This window comes from Cheilinus undulatus, linkage group 12 (genome assembly GCF_018320785.1).
Source record: "Cheilinus undulatus linkage group 12, ASM1832078v1, whole genome shotgun sequence".
Lineage (NCBI taxonomy): Eukaryota > Metazoa > Chordata > Actinopteri > Labriformes > Labridae > Cheilinus > Cheilinus undulatus.
Genome location: NC_054876.1, coordinates 43,590,531 through 43,612,979, shown reverse-complemented (window position 1 = coordinate 43,612,979; position 22,449 = coordinate 43,590,531). Strand labels below are relative to the sequence as shown.

The following is a 22,449-nucleotide window of genomic DNA, read 5'->3' as shown; positions in this document are numbered from 1 at the left end:
GAGAAATAAAGCTTCTGTATAAAGGAAATTTTTTATCTGAATATAAACCAAAACTGATGCTCAGTTTGAACTTTCAACTATGATTGCATCCCTGGTTGCTGCCATGTGATTGGCTTATTTTATAATTGTACTAGTGAGCAGCCGAATAAGTGTGAAGGTCTGTGAGTGTATGTGATATTTGCTTTAGTTTGCGTTGCAGTGAACGTGATGCAACATTTATTTACCCCTGACCTCTATTTTAGGGTTTCTAGCCAAGAATGCAAGAAATTACAGGCAGTAATCATGACAAAATAACCACACAGATCAAATGTTAAAGAAAATACTGTTTAATTAAAAATCTTAATGGCTTAGGCATGAAAACATGGCAACAAAACGAATAATGAGGATATTAAAAAGACAATAAATAAAATCATATTTACACAAGCAACAAAAAGCAATGAAGAAGACAACTGTTTAGTAGGCAAGTTGTTGTAAAGGCGAGTTACAATGGTTAAAGCACACTCTTCATTCAGCCGTGGATCTGGACCAAAACTCCAGCTGAGTTTACCCAGTGACTCAGTTATAAGTGAGCGAATGTGTGGGCGAACGTGTTAGACAGACGAGCCTCTGGCAGTGATTCAACACGGCTGCGAGCCTCGAGTGTTTCCTCAGAGTTTCCAAAGTCGATGGAGAGACGACTCTTTCAGGGAAATTAAAGTGGCGGGGTTTCTGTGTAACTAAAGCAGATTCACCGACTTCATTTAGAGCTTTAACTAATGTCATGCTCATTTTTCATAAGGCAATACCTCTTTCTCTAGAGTGGAGATGTATATCATATATATTTAAAAATAAAATATAAATATAGAATTAAATCAACATTATCACTGCCTGACAAATGAACCAGTATCAAGCAATTCATTAAATCCTGTACTGATCAGATGGAGTGATAGCAGAACATAAAGCAGAAATAAAGACAAGCTAATGTGCTATTATTATATAAGTTAGGATTCCTGAAGGGAGTGTATAACTTACAACTCAGTTATGAATATCTTTCAATTACAACCAAGTTATTCACATCAAAAGGCCTTTGTCTTCACTGTGCTATTTTTTAATGTTATTGAATCAGAAATGGTGGATTTAAAGTCGCTGTAAAGCAAAAAATAGTTTGTATTTTAGGTTTGTTGTGGGACAAAGGGCAACGTTACGGACCCACAGGAATAATTCCAATGATGACAAACACCTGAAACTTAGAGATGCCCCTTAGCAAATAATCTCTTCGCCGATTAAACTTGGATGAATCCCGTTCAGCTGACTGAAGCCAGGTAAATTCATTCTCTAAACCAACAATGAAAAGTTGGTTTGTAGAATGTGGCTAACGTTAGCAATGCTATCATCCCCAGCTACAATCCTTTTAGCAGGCTCATGTCCATTATTGTGCTGTATATCATCACATCATCAAAATAGCGCTAAACCGCACTGTTCTCAAGAAATGCTAACTGTGCTATCACCAGTGGTTGGAAGTATGGTAGCAGCTGTTATTTCAAAACTACAGGGGCTACGAGTGGCAGGCGGCTACATTAAGGGTTAGACAGAGCATTCAACTTGAAGTGTAGGCCTGAAATGAGGAAAAAATAATAATTAGTCTATCCGACCCATAATCCTGGTGCCGACTACTGAGAGATTCAACTTCAGTTTAGCCGGCTAACAGTGTGCAGCCCCCACCTTTAATCATTAAAATGAGGCTGTTATATCTGCTCTAGGGTGTTGGTCAGCTGTATGCCATGACAGGCTAATTGTTTCATACTTAAAAGTCTGACTTTCATGATCTTGTCCTGCATTTTAAAACTTCAGGCTTCCTGTTATTTCCTTTTCTAAATGACGTGAACTCACATTTCATTCCCTTCTGAGTTGTTAAGTTGCTGCTGAATACCCTCCTGATGCTGCTCTTCAAAATAAAAGTCTTCTATGAAAATGAGACATGGAGACTTTTTTTGGCCAACTTTGATGGAAAGAGTGTGGCTATCGAATAATAGTGAGAGAGCAAGAACAAATGGCTACTGATTTGAGAGAGACAAAGCCACAACCTGCTTCAAAATGTACTTAAATTTGGGCTTTCTTACAGAATAGCGATACATTCTATTAGAATTTTTGAGATAAAAGTCTAGAATTTCCACAGAAGTTTGAGTAATTTCCTCAAAATGACTTAAGTATTTGCCTTATAATTTTTTCTGGTATTTTCACGAAATTTTTTTGGGGGAGAAGTGTTTGCTTATTTGGAGTTTTGGAGAGATTTACTCTGAGATCTTTAGATACTTTCATGGAAATTTATTAGTAAATATTTGGGAATTTTATTTGAAATATTTTGGTGGAACATCCTTTGACATTTTCCCAAATTTTCATGGAAATCTGAGAGAATGGGTTGGATGTTTGGGAAAATGTTTTTGTATTTTTTCCATGGAATTTGGGAAGAATTTATCTTTAAATTCTACAGGTAAAATTGGCTTTGAAATTCTGAGAATTTGCTTTAAAAATTTGAGTAATTCTAAGGGAGTTTCTTTTGGAAAATTGTGATTTGATTCTTACGGCTTTTTGCAAAAGTTTGACTGAAACATTCTGGAAATATTTTACTATACATTTTTAATGTTTTTTTTTTTTAATGTTAAAGAATTTTCAAACAAATATTTTGGCACTGTCTTACAAATTCTGGCAAATTTGGGGAGATTTTTCATATTTTGGAAATTATTAATCTGAAGGGAAAAGTTCCACTCTGTATGCAATTAAAGAAATGATAACTTTTTTGTGTGCTTTACAGCAATATAAGCCTGCTGTCTTACTTTGTAGACATCATTTTTGGGTGAAAATTACTTCCTGTTCAAAGACAAGGCTCAGGTTTTATACCCACTAATCTCAAATAAGTGGGAGAAACTTAAAATGCATTCAAAACAAAAGCCCAGGTTTCAAAAGATTAATCAATTAGAACTGAAGACAAGTGCGATATTATTTTAAAATCCATTCAGCAGGTAAAGATGTTAATTCCTGCTGTACACAGCTGAACTGACATGAAGAATCCCACTCCAACAATTAGCCTGCACCCTGGCATGACGGTACATTGTGGTGAGGTTGCAGCTGCCCTGCTCTGTCAGAGCAGGAGAGGCAGAAGTCTGGGATTAAGATTATGTTGTTTTCTGTCACAAATTACTGTTTTGTTGCTTTAAATAACCCGTCTGCCACTGTGACTGGTCTGTTTGGCAAATTCAGCCCACAAGAAACAAAAATGCAACATTTAAATAGCGCCTTATTCACACTGAAGGCTTAGAAAATGCCAGACAGTTGGTAAAACTCACATCTTTTATGTTGGTGTACATTGGAGGATGGGATCATTTGTTAGGGGCTTACATGCATCACAAATTCCTACATTTTGCCCTGCTTATAAAAAATCAGTCTTTTCATGTTTACAGAAACTTTTTCCAACACATCTGTGGTGTGTCTGGACACAAATGTCTGATATTGCTTTACTGGGACTTTAAATTAAAGCACATGTTATATTTGTGAAATTAAAGATGTAGTAAATGCATACAGCACAGGGGGATTCTGCAGCACTTTAACAGCTTTTCATGTATTAACAAGTCCTGGATCCTTTTCTAAAACCGATACTACTCAAGACTTTACACTGGTAGGGCAAAACATGTCAGATCTCTACCCATCTCAAGGATCATCGACGTACAAGTTGGCCAATAAGAACAAGAAAATGCAGAGCAGAAAATGTCGACACCGACATTAGAACACTGTCACTTTTCTTTAAATCGGGGAAACTCTGCTGTTAAAATACAGCTTACCAGAGCATTAAAGTGTGACACTGAACTGTAAGAATTAATTCATAATGTTGATGATTTTTGCCTTAGGTGAATGCAGCGTGCCGTCAACATTAAAGCATTTCACCACTTCTGCATTTGTCCAACACAGTCCAAATTTATAGGCTTTAAAAACAAATCTGCAGTGGTTCAACCCTCAAGAATGAATTTTACAGATCAGTAGGGTGTGTGCATTATTAATTAGCTCTTCTCCTACAGTACTAGCCATCTTCAAGTCTCCTGCAGTGTTTCCTGCATATCAAACAACCTAACAACTTAGACTAGAGGAAAAGGGCTCAAATTAAAACCAGAAACTGTGGATTTCCTTTGGCTTTGGTTCGTCTCTATCGTGTGCAGGTCAGGTTTGACAGAAGGCACATTGACATGTTACAGCAGGACCAAAAAAACAAACAACGATTTAGGACCAATTTTTGTAAAGACAACGGAGAAACTGAACCCAGGAGTGCAAGAGGAACATAAAAGAGGAAATGACTGAGACTTGTCTTGCTTCAGTCATTCTTTATATGTTCTAAATGAACAGCCCTCTGACAGCATATGGTGCTTCTCACACATTAAATCTGCATTCTGCTCCTATAGTCCTGGACTCTGATCAGACCCCCTGCTCTGCTCATGACTCACATCTTTTCATCTTTGCTCTGAGCGTGCTCATGATGCTGTGCTTGGCTTTCCATGCAAGAAATGCACTAAAATTTGTGCTGATCAATTCAGTTGATATTAAAGCATGTTTTACTGAACCATAAACAGTTTTCAGGTCATGTTTATTCCAAAGGAAAAGAGCAACTTCCTGGAGCTGCAGTGTCGGCACAGCCAAAATATGATGTTACGCAGGTGTAATGGATGAAAACAAAATATTTAGGTATCATCTAGGGCTGCAACTAACTGATATTTCCATTACCATTTATTCTGCTCATCGATTCATTATGGCAATCAGTAAAACTCCTGGTTAAAATGTCCTGAAACCAAAGTAACTGGTTGCTGCTGTCTAATCAAATCATGAGTTTTGACATATTTTGTTTTAAAAATGACTTTAAGGGTTTAGAACCCAGCATCAGCGCAAAAACACCGTCTATGGACCCGGCCAATAAATAAACAGCTTCAAAAAGCTGCAGATACCGTAGTATCTTACTCTTTAAAAGGGCGTACACCAGCCAGGGATTTTGTGTTTTCATTCAAGCACAATTACATTTAAAAAACTGAACAGCAGAGATGCAAAAGTCTGCATCCAGTCTGTGATATTTGTGGTGTGATAGTGGATTATGATTACTAGACTTGACATCGTAATAGTTCGTAAAAAGAGAAAGAGAACAGATTTCTGGAAAGGGGCAAATTTGACTTTAAAGAGTAACTGAACCCTCATACAGCTTTTATTTCAAATGAAATCTACCAGGATATTCTGTAGTGCTATTGATCAGTTAGGGTCCATATTACTTTTGCACAATTAAAATAACTGCAATTGTAATGTTAGCCTGTGCAACTGCATAACCCTACAAAAGGCTTCACTTAGTTTTGTATTGTGTACTTAAAAGGATAACAAAAATGTCTGCAGAAATTCCTTTAAGTTTACAATAGTGCAACTATTGCACTTTGAAAAGGAAACTATTTTTTTAATTATCCTCTGCGTTTGCTATCATGAGGTGGACTCTTGCACTGAAACCTCACTTTTCCCAATTTGCTTTGCTGACATACTGCATGGATTTTAACCATTGAATATGATAGATAAAAGCCCAAATTTGTGCTCTTACACACATAATAAAGGGGCTGAATTGGAAAAAAAACCTTCTCTCTCCAACTTGGCACAGCACTGTGACGCACAGGCTCATGCAATTAATCTCTGTAAGGAGTGGATAGTCCCAGTGCTTTTTCTTTTTCAAGGAGTCAAAGAGCCACAGAATCATTTTAACTTTTGTTCTTCACAATGCAAGATCGTGAATTTTTGCCATGACTACAAAAAAAAGCACTGGACTGGGCTGGCGTGCAATGTTTGAGCCCATGATAATTTTTTTTATGGGATCACGGATCTGAATAACACCTATTCATAAGAAATTCAGTGTGCAAAGTCCTTAACTTGTGCCATCTAAATGATCATATACCATCATTTCCCCTCTCTTCTGTTGAAAAATGACTGTTGAATTCACTAGTAGCAGCTGAACACTAACGTTACATCGGTAAAGGCAGGCTCAGCTTATCAGGGATGTTGCTGTGACACTTTGGGATTGTGGGTAATGCAGTGCTGTTGCTCTAGATAGTGAATAAACAACATTTTTCTAAAATCCAAGTCTTCTACATGATCATATTTCATCATTTCACACTACATTTGCGAATGGTTATGACATTGTGTCTTTAAATCTGAAAAGAAGCATGGACTGAAGGATGTTGTGGCTGATTGGGAACAGTAGGAAGGAGGAGATGGGTGCGTCTAATCCCCCTCTCTTCCAGCTAAGTTCATGATGATGAACAGGCATTTTTTGGAAATCAGGGTAGATGCATCTCAGTTAAATCTCTGGGTTTAGTTACTCTTTAAAGAATAAAACTGGATGGTGAATGTCAATCCAGTTCTACTGATTTTTTTTGTACTAAGAAATCACGATTTGGCATTTATTATACTACTCATTACATTCAACTATTAATCCAGATCCACCCTCAGGTTTTTGCTCTGATGTGACTTCTCTCTGAATCTGTTCTGGGTACAAATTTGATATAGGAAGAAATCCATGTGTTTCAGAGTCTATTTGTTTTTTAGTCAGAAACTAGAGGAAACTTTTGTGTAAATAAACCAGCCTTCAGAGTCAGACCATCAACAATGACGGCAAGCAACCATGAAACTAAACGACAAATAAACTCCTGAAAACTGAGCCGTTTGTTAGTACTAGACACAGCACGACACCTCATGAGAGTACTTAAACATTAAACTTATTTCATCATCGAATCAGAAATACGGAGTCACATCCGACTTGTCAAATATCATCAAAAACAGAGCGAGCCACAGTGACGTGTACGACATGAAGCCCTGCGATACTGCACCGTGACTGAACATTCACATTCATCAGCATGAGCACACGCACGCCACTGAGTTAATCACTAAGTTCCGTTTCGCTACATATTTTTCGTACGCCACATTTTGCCAAGAAGCCCGTAAAGCACCAAACTGAATGGCTGCCAGCAGCGGGACGAGTTTTAAAAAATTAAAAGGATGATCCCTCCGCTGAGCAAAGTCACTGTAGCTTTAACATATAGCTTAATGAGAGAAAACGATCGTACTGAGACTGAGGAGAAACACCGCCACAGCACAAGAGGACCTCAGCAGAGTACGACAGGGTCATAGCTCGGCTACAGAGGGCTCACATTACAAGGCTTTCACTCTTCATCTATGCTGCGTTCAGGTCATATCAGACATCTATACCTCTATGGACCACATAAAAATGTGTTTCCAGTAGGGCTCACACTCTTTCGGGGTAAAAAAACCCAGATCTTCAAGTGATGATTACGAGTAAACAAGACATTTGGTGGCATTTCCAACCACTTGGCATTAACATTAACAGTATCATGATGATCAAAATAATACATTTTTACAAAAACAAAAAGGAATACATGCTGCACTTCATTTATCATCAGTTAGAAATGACTTTTGATGCCTGTACTTCAAATACCAGGACTAGCAGAGGATCTCTATGTAATCTCATTTGTCTGCATCTTCGGATAAGACTTGAACGCAGCATTTTGCCTTGTGGCCCTGCAGGAAAGTGCTTGGTAAATGCTTAACCGTAATAATGGCACAGAGTGGAGACAGACACATACAGAGAGGGTGGGGTGGGGGCCTGGAGCGACTATGTGGCAATGTGCGCCGTGGAAGGAATGGAGACAAACTCGCGCAGGATGTTCTTGGCCGTCTCCAGGTTATTCTGGGCGATCATCAGGGCTTTCTGGATGTCCTGGATGGAGTAGCCCTGGGACATCAGGCACTCGATCTCCCCGTTTAGAGCCAGGCTTCCAGAGGAGGGAGGAGGAGGAGGGGGAGGAGTAGGGGAGGCAGTGGCAGATGAAGAGGGACCAGGGAGGTCTGGTAAGGGAGAGGAGAAATCACGGTTTGCAGGCCGAGGTCGTCGGTCAGAGTTGGCTCGCCGTGGGAGTGGTTTAGGGGGGCGTTCAGGGTCCACAGTTGCTGCAAACATACCTGGAAACACAGTGAGGGGTACAACAGACATTCAGAGTGGGAAACTGTTGCATTCATAGCTAGGCACTCATTTTATTGGAATCACTTCTTTTAATCATTTGAGTGTGTTTTTATTTAGAACATTTAAAATGATAACATAAGAAAGATTTAGAAAATAGAACAAGAATAAAGGCAACACTCTTCATCTGCAAACATGTAAGCATCTCACTTTACTTGAGCAAGGGGGAGTAGGGGGAAGTGTAAACTTATTCAACTCTACCCCTTTATTTTTTTATTCTTATCAATAACTTCTTTGCTAAAATCTTAAGATAAAATCAGGTTTTTGAAAACCTGGCTTCCTGACACATCGTTTTTGATGCTAGAATTCTCTTGTATCGTGTAATGCTGCTGCACCACTGACTTGCACTGCAGGAGTTGGTGCAATAAATTATGCACCGACTTTATCTACAGTCTTTGTGTTGCCCTGAGAAAGAAGAAGGATCCAAACTGTAAACTGTAGAAAAATTGGACAAAGTCTGAGCGAAGTCAGCTGTTTAATTACTTCAGGAGGCTTTTGAATCCCTGATGGCCGCCATATTTTAAACACTGTTTCAAAATAACCTTAAATCAGCCAAGAAATGGATAAGTAGAGCTGAGGTCTTAAGCCTCTTGAAAAACTTGGAGGTGTATAAAACATGCCCTGAACTATGCAAAACTCGCCTCTTTCCTAAACTATAAAGATATAACTGGAACACTCTGAAAATAAAAGATTATATATATATATGTACATGTTAATTTTGAGAAAAAAAAACAAAAACCACAGAATTTCTGAGGCCACTGTAAAATCTGACTTTATAAACTTGAGAATTTGACGTTTATGAAGTTGTAAATTTTTTAGGAATGATGATGTTGTTCAGAGTCATCTCCTGGCTGCTGTTAGTGTGTTTTTTCCTCTAAACAGCTCAAGTTTAAAGCTTTTCTGCCCAGTCCTAGTAATAAGTTTAATTTGATTAGACTCTGATATGCAGTACTACTGCAAGAAAACTGACTTATTTGGCACTATTTCACTCCATGCAAAAGACTACTTTCCCTCTTTCTATCAGTTCTCTCTCTTAAATTTTCCTATGTTTCCTGCAATTTTACCTTGAAGCTTCTATGTCTGCTCCTCTCTGCTTTGTATTTTTACCTGGCTTGTTTCTTATAGTTACCGTATCTCTTCTCTTCTCCCAGTTATTTTCAGAGCTTTTACCTCCTCCCTCCACTTTCATTGTTTCTACCTCTTACGCTGCTGTGTCCTTTATACCTGATTATTATCGTTATGATTTTATCATGATTAATATTTTACCACTACTAACTTTCTAATTTTTGTATTATGACTCATTTATATCTACACATTTCAATTGTTTTTTTTATTCTGTTTCTTATTGTTTTGATTCATATTCCTTTCTGTCTCTTCCTAATATTTTTAATTCTCTTACATTTCTGGTCCTTGGGTCTCTTTTTATGTAGCTGGGTTCCTGTGTTGCCTGGATTCGTCTAGGTTATTCTGGGTTTTTAGTTTTATTTTCATTCTTGGTTTTTAATTTTATCCTGGAATTTTATATATCTAGGTTTCATGATGTATTTCTGACTTGTCATGTTTTCAGGTTCTATAATGGGTCAACTAGGATGATTATGATGTTGGAGTTACATTGCTGGCTTTATTTTTCATGGGTTTTCCTGTTGATGCGATTTTGTCTTGTAGTTATGATCTTTGCTTGTCTTATGATGCTTTGTTTTAAATGTGTTTTCTTTGTTATTATTATTGCTTTCATCTTTATATTCTCAATAAATAGAAGTTTTTAACTCTCAAGTTCTGAATGTGGTTTCTCACATTTATGACTTTTTGAACTTGAGCATTTTGCGTCTGTTGTCCAAATTTTACAACTTCTTAAGACAGAAAAATGTTATAAACATGAAAGTTCAACTTTACACTCTAAAATATAAAAAGGAATTAACATTTTTAGAAAGACACTGAAATTTTTTGTGACTATGAAATAATACATTTATGAGAACCAAACTCAAAATTATTGAGTTAATAAAGTCAAAAATGGAGGAGAAAGACCTCGACGTTTGAGGCCAGTTTATAAAGACATTAATTCACACCATTTGATATCACCTTGTCCAAATCAGTGTGTTTTCTTCCTAATATCATCTGAATGTGGCAATGTCCCTTTAATTCCAGATGCTAATGATAACCTGATGATTCTGGGCTAAACTATTCCCTTATTTCTCAGTCACAGTAAAAAGTAGAATTTAAATAGGGTCTAAAATGCAGCAGATACGCAAGGCAAACAACTTCATCAGGTATTACTGATTCCAGCCATCAGGCTTTTTTCAGCCTTATAAGCTCACAATTTCAGGTTCTGGTACTCATAAATTTAAGACATTTTAAGCCAAAAAAAAAAGTCTAAAATTCTTAGTTTGTTTTCTTGAAATTAATGACTTTAGTATTATTATTTTCTTGAAAATTAATAAAACATCTTTATTAGTAGACTGGCCCTAAAATACACCATATCAATCTACTCAGGTTGCAAAAATCTGATTTATTACCATCAACATTAACGCTAACTTGTGCTAATTACTGATGGTGATAAAAATGATTATTATTAATTCAGTGAATCAATCAATACCTCTGTGTTAGGTTTAAAACTCCAAAAACAAATCATAGATTGACATTGAGTAGAGATTGTGTTGTTTGCTGCTGTTCTATTAGTCTGACATAAAAGCTGAAGTTATTAAAATGCTTCAAGGACAGCTTGACTGGTGTTTGTTCTCGTCAGTGTGGATGTAAAGTTATTCAGAGATGGCGTATGTGCTGTACTTGTTCCCACATAAAAGAGTCCTGAAGTATTTTCATCAAAGCTCTATACATCACGGTGGTATTTTCCCACCAGCTCTATCCGTCTGCTCAACATGTTGTGAGCTCCATCAGGCATCATGTTTGTTTACCCACAGCCTGAGAACTCGCAGGTAAACATCACGAGTTCTTTGGATTAAAGAGATCCTCTTCACATCTCAGCCCTCTGGTATTTTCACCTCGAGATAGCAAACATTACAGAAAAACTGCACGACTAATTGTTTCACACATACTGGCTTCTACTGGGCCGTCCAGGCTGAGAGTGCTGAAGGCAGCAGAGGGGCCGCTGATCTCTGACATGGCTCTCCTGGTGGGGGCGGGAGGGACGACAGGTCGTGGAAAGTCGTACTCATAAACATCTTCCTCACTGCTCTCCTCCTGTTTGTCCTGGGAAACGACAGCTGCATGCTGAGGGGGGTCTGCAAAAACACACATCAGGATCATGAATACCTGGAGGAAATACTCCAGTTCACAACTAGGTGACCAAAGAAGAAACATCTGTGTGAGGGACTATAATCTGAAATATCAGCTATTAACTAGGAACATTTCCTATTTGTTACACTAATGTGCTTTCATTATCAATATGACATAAAATAAAAAGAGCATCTCCATTTACAAGAATGAGAGGATCTACATGAAGGCAGAAGGCAAGTCCAGACTGTGACCACCCTAATTTATACAGATTTGGATTTGTATGGAAGTTTTCTCCCCAAAATTTTTAATGGAAAATTCATAAATGTTTTAAAAACTTCCTGAGAAATTCCTGAAAGTTCCTCATACTTCCTGTGATACAATTATATCCATTTTGGAAATGGATGTGCAAAATTCCAAAGAGGGAAATTTCTGTAAACAGGTCCTGAGAGTTGCCCAAAAAAATCCTAAAGTTTTGAAAAATTCCAAGAGATTTTTTTGGAAAGTTATATAAAGTTCCTGTGAAAATCCTGGGGAATATAGCAAAAGAAACCAAACATTCATTTTGAAATGCTGATGGTAAATTCCTTAAAACTATCAGGAAAACTACTGAAAGTATCTTTAAATGTTGAGTAAAAGTTCCCTGAAATTCTCTAAAATTAACTGGAAAATTTCCTAGGAAAAAAACAGAAAACACTGAAAGGAAAATATAGGAAAATTTACATTATTATTATTATTATTATTGTGTTTAAGAAACAAACAGTGAAATTCCCAGAAAAAAAAACAATCCAAAATATTCTTTTTTTTGAAGAATAATCTATTCTAATCTATAGAAAAATGAAATATAAAAACATAATATATTAAAATAAATTAAATCAAATTAAATTAAACAAAAATATAAAAATAGCAAACATCCAAAAATCGGAACAATTTCCAGGGAATATTCTCAAAATTCCTATAGAGAATTCCTGGTGAAAAAAACTAGCAAAATTCCCCAAATGTTTAATAAATTCCCAGCAAATTTTCTGGAAAAGTACTGAAATTTCCAAACATAAATTACCTATAAAAAAAATCTTGAACAGTTATCAGATCTCTAGAAAATTCAGAGGAAAAAAAAAACAGAGAAAACACCCTGAAACTACCCAGGAAAATCCTCCTAGCCTTTGTAAGGAAGCAACCTTTTTTTTAATCTTTATTTATTTTTTCTTTTATGGATTTAAGTGCTTCTTCGAAGTTGTCTAATTCCATTAATCTAGTGAATGATATGGGGCAGGAACAAAGATAATGTGTGTTATTTGTGATTATTGTGAGGTTTAAAAGTTACCTATTTCAGGGGACTGTTGCGTTTCTGAGGAACCCGCCTGGGCCTGAATATTACACATGGACTCGTAGACTTGGGGGTCCTCAGAGTCACTGTCCACCACCTCAGTGCTGGGACAAAGATGGAAGAAAAAACATCAAATGACAAAAGTTTAGGCCTAGCTGCATACCAGTAGTTCTGGTATGCAAATCCAGTGCTGCATCATTTTCTGTCATTGTCATGTATGCAAAGACTGTCTGTTTCAAGGACTGCTGTTTTTCACCTCCTTTAGAAATTCAAAGGAGATTTTAAGCAATGCAACAAAGGCAGTGGGTATTTGAGCAGAGAAGTGGGACAGCAATGATTAAACAAACCTGAGGCAACAGAGCCCCCTGGTGGACAGAAAACAACTTCTGTAGCACCAGTACTAAATTTAGGTGCAGCCCTGGACCGTTATCAGCTCTCTTACCTTGTGTCATTGTGGTGGTTTGCCTGCACCGGTGGAGGGGGCACCAAGGATCCAGTGATGACCCAGGGAGCACCTGAGGCGGGGAGGGAGGTGGGACTCATGTACTCGTTCTCCTCACAGTCAGACGTCAGCCTCTCTGCACTCGACATCGCTGATGCTGGTAGAGACCTGGAGGTAAACGGTCAACACAAAGCATGCTGGGATTGTTTCAAGACCTTTTTCAATTCCACAGAAACAAGAAATACAAGCAACAAATAGCAACCATTGATGGGTAATTCTGTTTTTGATTACCAATATTTACATCAAAAGAGTGGCAGACTGTCTGAAATGCACAAATATGTTGGCAACAGTGTTTTTTTTGTATGTTTCTTAGTAGTAACAGCCTCAGTCTAATTTCTGTTATACAGTGTGTGTTATCATGTTTTTATCACTCTCTCTGCAGCAGAGCTCCGTACCTTGCAGCCAGGCAGTAGACCGCGTTCGTAGCTGCCTGGGGTTTGATTCCCTCTCCGCTGGTCCCGTTGCTCTGAGGGATGGGGGACAGGGATGACAGAGCAGCCTTGGATACCGGGCGGGGTACCATGTAGTTGGAGGCCCAGGCGGGCTGGTCGGGGGTGGAGGGCAGGGGTCTCCTCTGGAGTCTAGTGTCCTGGCCAATGAGGGAGGGACGCTCTGGAGGGGGAGGAGGCGGGAGCTCTCTCAGGGCTGGAGGCAGAGGTAGAGGCTTGTCTCTGTGAGTGGCTGATATCTGGAGAGAAACAAGGAGAAGTTACTGGTGCAATAAACCTGAAGACCAATGGAGATGCAAATTCTTTTAACTGTCAACATTCAGATGAATGCGTGCTTCCACATACGTTGTCTGATTCTAAAACTGACATTTAAAAGATTACAAGGTTGAAAATGCATGTGATGACTTTAATAATGAGTCAAATTTTAATTTGTAAGAATGCAATTATTTACAAATAAAAGAGGCTTAGCAATTATGGTCTGCTCGTCTGCTCTTTTCTAATGAAAGCATACATACATAAATATGTCTAATTCATTTATTTTTCCTCTTTATTTTTCCAAACATGCTCTTGAAGAGATGATGAAAGAAGAGGCCTTAAGATTGTATCTCCAGTCTTTCAGTAATGTAGTTTTAGGAAATGACCCCTGCCCTATTTTTACTGAGAGGGAGAACAAAAAGAAAAGTCATAATTGATCTTTAAATTTATTAATGGCAATTATGTTTTGAAACAGACCTGAAATACTTTAAATCAACCTGACATGAAGTCCAAATAATCAGCCCCTGGGTTCTCTTACCTTGGGCGTGGCTCCCTGACTCTGTATGCTGTGTGAGCTTGAGGGTCTCTGCTGTAGGAGGTCCAATCGGGGGGGCACCGGAGGCAGCTGAGAAACCGGAGATGCTGGTCGCTCTACCTGCAAACATAGAAACATATTTACATTTAAAATATTTCACAGGATGATGAAAAAAACATTTAAATGTTGCTTCTATAATCCAAAGTCATATAAAGCATTAAATTCAGTATAAAGTCATCCATCATCCAAAAGAAATACAAGAAATACAGTTGTAAAACAGCTTGTTTTGTCCAAAATTAGTGTTATTTAGACTTTCTACCTTGCTGCAGGCCAGCCTGCTCATGACAAGGTGCTGGTCCTCCAAACGATCGTCCTCCTCATCATCATTCCCGGTAGCTTCTGCTCTGCTGGACCCCTGGAAACCAGCGAAGGAAGCCCCGCTGGCCTTCGGGTGGAACGGGTCCACCACGATAGGCTCTGTGCCTTTAATCTCACAGCGACAAAACGGGCAGCCTTGACCCTCCGACTCCTGATACAGACAGACAGAGAAGTTTCAATTTCAACAGATATCAGACACATCAGTAGATCAGTGGTAATATGACACAACTGCACTAATTTATAAAGATATTTCCATTTACTCACCATTTCTGGTTTGCCTTTTATAGGCAGATTATTTCCAGATAAGCTAATCTTTTCTGTGTAATCTTTTCTTATACAAAAATGCAAAACACAGGATATTTTCAGGTATAATTCAGTTGATAATGCATGATTGAAACCTCAATAACAGGAAGTTGAAGATGGTTTGACTTCCCTTGTAACAAACAGAAAGACCATAGCTTCTCAGAACTGTTGTAATAAAACTTAATAACATGCAGCTTCCTTACCTGCCAGGCTGTCAGACATGAGGTACACATCAGGTGTCTGCAGGGCTCGATCTTCACGTCCTTGTCATTTTCTGCACAGATCTTGCAGAGTTGGAAGGTGGAGCCCATCTCACAGTACAGCTCGTACTGCTCCTGCCAGAGGGAGGAGGAAAAGTGCATAGGTTGTTGAAATATTCTTTATTTAGACGGCTGGAACTATTTGTTTTTATTCACTATTATGGGAAAAATTTAACCTATTCATGATTTAGTAACTCAAACTAAGACATCGAGATGTATCTGCAGGAGTGCATGCACAAAATGACTCACTGACATCAAATGATCCCAGGCTAATGTGATAGCAACTGCACTTCGCAGGAGCTCCAGCTTAGTTCATTTCTCAGTGCATGTAAGAACAATTAAGTAGGCTTTTCTTTGTAATATGTACTAACGCTAACCCTATGCTAAGAGGTGCCAACTTCACTTCCTGTTTGGACAAAACTTGTTTTTATTGTGAAAGAAAACAGGGAGCTTCTGGTAGATTGAAATGATGAAGATAGCTCAAGCCTGGAAAAAAGAACTTGCTATGGACTGAAACATTAATGAAAACAGCTTAAAGTTAAAGGTAAAAAGGGAAATGTTTGATATCATAAAATAAATATTACTTTTGACTTGTCCGCTGATCTGTCTGTTAGTTTTTCTAAAAGTGAAAGGAGACATTTAATGGAGCACCAAAGCCCTTTTTTCTATCACTGAATGATACGCTAGTGAAGGGGGTTACCCACTTGATGATCCAGGCATAGTGCTGGCCTCTTGCAGCCCATCTGTTTGCACGTTTGACTTGTGGAGGCCAATATTAGGACTAAAGTGAGGTTAGGGATCTCTACAGTAAGTGCTGTCAAACTGATTTACGCATTAATGCAGGAAGCCCTTGTATGAAAGACATGACATGGTGGCAGCAGTTTGACAACAAATAAAACAGCTTCCTGAGATTAAACAATGGGGGCTGAGAGGTTTGAGAGATTTGGCACGTGAGAAACAAAGTAAAACAAACCTGAGTGACTTTGATGTGGTCCTGTGGCGAGGGTTCACAAAGCCCTGTGAGGTCTGGGTTCTGTGCACGACCGTCTGGGAACAGATAGCTGGATAAACAAACCCATAGATTTAGGTTAGTATTATAAACAATTTCTTATAAAAAGCTGGAAAAACAAAACCTAACAATAAAAATAAATAAGACTCTGAACAGCAGAGGGAGGAAAAGGCAGTTGAGGTATTAATCATAAGCTCATCGCACCAGAAAGGTTGACTTTCCAGCTTTTTATCTAGTCCTGCAAAAATAAGGATTAAAGCAGCTTTTATGGCATGGGCCTCTTTCTCTTCCTTTACACTGACAACTATCCTGCAACTTCCTGTAAAGTTACACAGCTTATCCATTGTTCCTATTACACATAACTTGTATTATATTGTTATATATCTTTATTTCTACTGTTTATTGTACTCATTTACAGAAGTCCTCTGACAGCTGAAGTAGTCCACCAGTTTCTTACTCTTAAATTACAGGTTTATTGAATGCTTTTTTTTCTCACCAAGACAAAATCCCTGCATTTGTGAACATCCTTGGCAATGTCAAAATATTCAATGTTTGTTCTTTTGGGGCCACGTGCGTAAAATGATAACATTTTTGTAATACTGGTAGTTCTGAAAAGTACTAAAAATTTAAGACCACTATATGTGCAGTCATAGACGTAGGTATTGGCACCCCTGGAATTTTTCCAGAAAATACATTTCTCCCAGAAATTGTTGCAATTACAAATATTTCTGGTATAAACATGTTTATTTCATTTATGTGCATTGGTGCCAACAATTTTGTCCAGCCCATTTTTTCAGTTTTGTGTAAAATTATGTCAATTTTGGCTTTTTTTTAATGTTGTTCCAACAATGCTACAGTAACATCATACTTCATCGACACACTACACCTAGTTATTAGCAGTTAGCAACAACAGCTAAGCTCACCAGGCTAATCTGTGTTTTCCAAAGCAGCACTGAATGACACTGTGAAGTCAGAGTTTCCAACAACTTCTGATCAGGAGGTCACGAGCAGCACGTGATGCTTTATTTGTAAAGACGTAAGCCCAACAGCGGCACTAATAATGGGTACAGGCAGCTGCTGCGGGCAGTGTTCGTAACGGTGTAATCCTCACTTGTCCATTCATTAAAGAAACAGCAGTGCCTTTTAATGCAGAAGTACAGTGTTAAGTTATTCTAGCAAATCAAAGTGGGCTTAGAGCAGTGGTTCTCAAATGGGTGTGCCGTGGTAATTTCTACAACCATGTTGTTGGTTAAAATTTGGTTGTACTTTGGTTATTACAACATGTTAGAAAGAGGATAGTTGGGAAAAAACAGGTGGAAAACCACTGCCTTATAATAAAATAAAACCATTTTTTTTTTTTAATTATTATAAAAACAAGAGCGGTAACAGAGAGGACCACTTAAGTTTAAAAAATGTATTACTGTATTTGAATTAATGAATAGCTAAGTGATTATAAATATATTATTTTCCTTTACTTGGATCTCTGAGGATCTGGATTTAACTCTTCAAAAGTGAGAACATTTAATCTATACCTCTTATGTTATCATCTATAAAAAAATAGAACAGCTGCTAGTGAATTCAGTGTATGACATGTTTATAACAACATGTCTATTAGCCCATTCAATAGCCTGGCCCCTTTTCCTTCCACTTTTTGTAGTATCCATGTAGACCTAGTGCAGGAGTTTGTGTACAACTATTTTGTGATCAAAAGCAGGAGATTATACTAGTATTTCATGGTATTGTAGCAGCCAATAAACCAGCCCAAATAAACCTAAATAAGAGTTGAAACATGACACAATTTTGACGTGAAAAACTCTACTTCCTCTCAGCTTTAAGCAAACTTTAATTTTCTTTAAAAAGGTCTAAAGTTGTTGCAGCACTGATTACAAGCAAGTCCCAGGACTCATTTAGCTCAGCCCTGAACAAAATGAATGATGTGCCAATATTCTAATAGGGTAATTTATGTTACCAATGATGGACAAATGCATCAGTCTGACCCTGTGGTATAAAATACCTGAATTCTTGTTTTACTCAATCATTTAAACATTAAAGACAATAGACCTAATATAATGAATATAAAGGGCATTTTCTGACCTTGTTATAGCAGGTTTTTATCTTTTCAAGCCATCCCAAGAGGCATGTTTGACCTATGACATAATGTCTCCTTAAATGTACAAATTGGTGCATTGACACTGTGTAGTAGCACTCACAATCCCTCTCTGTATCCATCAATGAGGGCTTGGAAGAGAGGCTTGTTATGGGGGATGGTCTGCAGGATGTTCCCATCAGCTGTCACGTAGCCGATCGCCCACTGGCCCAGCCGAGTGCAGCTCAACCTGAAGATGTAGCTGAGAGAAAGACAAAATTATCAATCAATGGAACAAAAGGACAGCTTTTTATTTTTACAATATGTTAAATACCTGTAGGAATTTTGAATTTTGCCTGTCAGAAACATCCGAAACTCAAGAATAACAAAGAAACATCATAAGGAGGATCTATCACTGTAGCATTGCATTCTTCTGATCTGAAACAGGCTGAAGATGCGGATTCGGTGTTTTTAAGTCTTAAGAATAACATATTTCATTTACTGTTCAGTTTCGCAGCTCGTCTCTTTGTCTCACCTGCCAGGTTTGTGGATGAACCGGTGCAGTCGAGCCTTGACCTCGTCGTAGGTTAGGAAGGCCATATAACCCGGATGCGTTACTGCTAAACTGTTCCAGTTCCTTAAAAGAGACGACCACGGCTACACAAACACACACAGAACAGTCTTCATGAGATATCAACTGTTTATGACCCTGCTATAATCAGATTAAGTGATAAAATTAAGTTAAAAACTAGTTATAAATAAACAATATGTGTTAAAGCTGGATTCAAGCCCTGAGGTTTCAATAACATTTTGTTTCCAGTCAGACCGTTCAGGACCAAAATGTCAGCTGAGAAAATAATTCATTAAATTATATGAAAAACTATTTCCCCAGTTTTTTAAAATTTGTTCTTTAATTTTCAATCAGTGTAAGTCCTGATTAAAACTACCAAATATTAAAATATTTTTGGGAATTTAACCACTTAAATATTAGTTTGAATACATGAGGCACCTGTTGTGTTTTGATGAAAAAATTAAAAGTAAATCTAAAAAAAAACAAAAAAAAACGATTTTCCTAATTATTAAATATAATGAATAAAAATAATAAACAATTAAATTAATGAATAAAATAAAATAAAATATGAATAAATAATAAATACAAAATCATAGATATAAAATAAAAAAATAAAAATTTAAAAATTGCAATAATTTGTTTTCTTAAAAATAGCTGGAAGTTATTACTGGGATTTTTTTCAAGCATAGTCCTGATTTTATCCTACTCTACTATGCAAAAACCACTGCAAAAAAACAAAACAAAACAATACAAAAACCAAATATATATATATATATATATATATATATATATATATATATATATATATATATATAAAACAACAATAACAATATTAGTCGTTATAATAATAGTAAATCCCACATGAAAATCATTTTTTGGCTTTGACACATTTAAGACAGTAATTTAAAATAAGTACCCCAACTCCTAGTCAGATATTATATAGAAAATAACTTCTTTTTTCTTATATATCCATAAATCCATATTAATCTGTGATTTCTAGTGTTTTTAAACTGAAAATCTTAAGGGTTAAAATCCTAAAAATGGCTCAATTTTTCATAGTTTTGATCAGATCTTAAGTTGATGTAATAAAAAATGGGGAAATATAAATATAATTTTATCATGAATGTTTTAACAGAGGACATTTTTGTCTGACCACCCTTGACCATAGGCTAATTTAAAAAATTACATTGAAATTTCAAAATCTATCAAGAAAAAAAATCCTGCAAAAAAATAATGGAATCTGCAGCAACACAGAGAAAACTATCACATAATACAAGAAGAAAAATCCCTCTTGAGGACAAAAGTGTCCAGTGATACTGGAGGGTAAATTTTACTTTTGAGGTTTTTACAACCAGTGGCCCTACAGACAAATTCCTGACAATGGATTTTCTATTTTTCCAATTCATAACTGGTACATTTGACATCAGCCTCCTCTCTTTGTTTCAAAAAATGGATAAGTGATAGAATGTCCTGTCTGTATCTAAAAAGAATCTAGCATTTTAAACTTTGTCTGATAATTTAGGAGGGAGAAATCAAGCTTTGTCTAACACTTTACTGTTCTGCACTGTTAGCTGCGATTCTTGATGCTTGCTGGAATTTTACCCCTTGGTTTTTGCTTTGTGCCTCATTCAACTGTGAACAACTAAAGATTCACAGACTCTCCTCCTGACCGTCATTCAGTTCAGAGACATCATTATTATTATCAACTGTTTATGACCTGCTATAATCAGATTAAGTGATAAAATTAAGTTAACAACTATTATTTTTTGTTCTGACATGGACATGTTTCTTTCTCCTCTTAAAGCCATGGGCTGTTTGTGTCCGTGCTGTTAAAACTAAAAGGTTACTAAATAAAACATTAAAAAAATACCCAGTATGCTAACATGTACTGACTGGATGCATGTGCATGCAGTGACAAGTAATGAGTGAGCCTTAAGTAAAGAGGATAATTATTTCAGGTTTTTTTTTAAATTTGATATCTATCTCTCTTGGATGTCCTGATTGGTGCAAACATGAGCACTTTTATCACTTTCATCATGCTTTAGTATCTTCTAACAGTTTTCTTCCTGTATGGTTGTGCTGGTTCATGTTAAGCAGACGTCAGCATTCTCGTCGGCTTCAAAATATTTCTACCTACTGGTAGAAATAAAGTCACCTGAATCTAAACCTGATGTCAACAGATATATGAACGTGCCACCAAAGGTAGACAGGAAGAAGACTATTGACAATAAAAACACAGATGGAAACTATTTTCAAAACAGATTACAAATGTGTTTTGGGTAAAAACTATCACTCAGCAGGATCTCAATAAAGTTGAAAATATGCTGAAAATGATTTTTAATTCTACAGGGTGTTTTAAATTACCAGTAGCAACTAACATAGCAGGACCTCTGTTATTCCCTTAATAAATCAACAACCATGTCAATGATCAATAATAAAAAATAACTTTCAGAGAGAAGAGGACATGTTAGATCTACATTAAAAAAAACTATGGAGCAACATGGAAACACAAAAGCACAGGTATGTGGAGGTCATCTTAATGCTTTATTTAAATAGCCATGAAGAAGTGCTTTCAAATTAAAACATTTACTCCCAGGATGCAATGCTGTTCAGAGCCTTACCTGGAAGAGCCTGGTGAAGATGTCGAACTCAAACACAGAGATGTAGTCGTTGCAGGTGAGGTCGATGGTGGACTTGAGAGCCATGGCCTCCAAACCCGAGCTGATGGGGTGAAACTCATGGAGAGCCTGTCGAAATGTTCTCCAGGGCACGATGGTCCTACAGAACAGAGGAAATAGATAGTAGTCCTGACTTTGATGACAGAGTTAAATCCTGAATTTTAATGGTTTGGGGGGCCTGTAATATTCTTAAGTTATGAAACAAGTTGGTGGATCCTAGTGTGACTGTCTTAGTCAATGCAGAATAACTGGCATACTATTATTATTGTAAAACATTTATTAGACTGTATTGAACTGTATTGTAAGTTATGCATGTGTTATAAGAGGTCAAGTAATAATGTGTCTTTCACTGACAAGCCTGTCCTACAAAACGGCTCTTCTGTCCCAACTATTGCAAGATCCGGTTTGAGAGTCAGTTTACTTTCTTTCATTTTCGTCATTATTTAATGCACATTTAAAAAGTCAAACTGATATCAATTAAGAGATGTTTGGGAGCCAGTTAACCGGCCTTTATCACTGATTAAGATATCTTAAAAAAGTCTGATTTTCATTACAATGAGTGAGGATGTACCAGCTGTGGAAACACAAGCAAAACCGAATTTACTGTACAAAATCATGACAAATTGTCAAGATTTGATTCTTTTGGTGTTTGACTTTTCGCATTGTTAATTGGGACACATGTTGTTTTATATCGCACTTAAGGCTGGGCAATTAATCACAAATAAGATTAAATTGCAATATGGCCAAGTGCAATTTACAAATCGCAGAAGGTGCAATATTTCTTT

General features: G+C 37.1%; 1 protein-coding gene across 1 annotated transcript in view; it reads right to left on the bottom strand.

The window, feature by feature from the left end:
- Positions 1-330: 330 nt before the first annotated feature.
- LOC121518567 (E3 ubiquitin-protein ligase CBL-like) overlaps positions 331-22,449 on the bottom strand; it is a 38,013-nt gene continuing 15,894 nt past the window's right edge. The window contains exons 4-15 of the mRNA XM_041800929.1: positions 21,608-21,764; positions 18,951-19,072; positions 18,540-18,677; positions 16,294-16,381; positions 15,264-15,395; positions 14,699-14,908; positions 14,383-14,499; positions 13,536-13,828; positions 13,081-13,248; positions 12,636-12,742; positions 11,134-11,319; positions 331-8,022 (exon numbers count right to left, since the gene is read on the bottom strand). Coding sequence (XP_041656863.1) covers positions 7,676-8,022; positions 11,134-11,319; positions 12,636-12,742; positions 13,081-13,248; positions 13,536-13,828; positions 14,383-14,499; positions 14,699-14,908; positions 15,264-15,395; positions 16,294-16,381; positions 18,540-18,677; positions 18,951-19,072; positions 21,608-21,764 — 2,065 coding nt within the window. The 3' untranslated portion in view covers positions 331-7,675. The remainder of the gene's footprint in view (positions 8,023-11,133; positions 11,320-12,635; positions 12,743-13,080; positions 13,249-13,535; positions 13,829-14,382; positions 14,500-14,698; positions 14,909-15,263; positions 15,396-16,293; positions 16,382-18,539; positions 18,678-18,950; positions 19,073-21,607; positions 21,765-22,449) is intronic.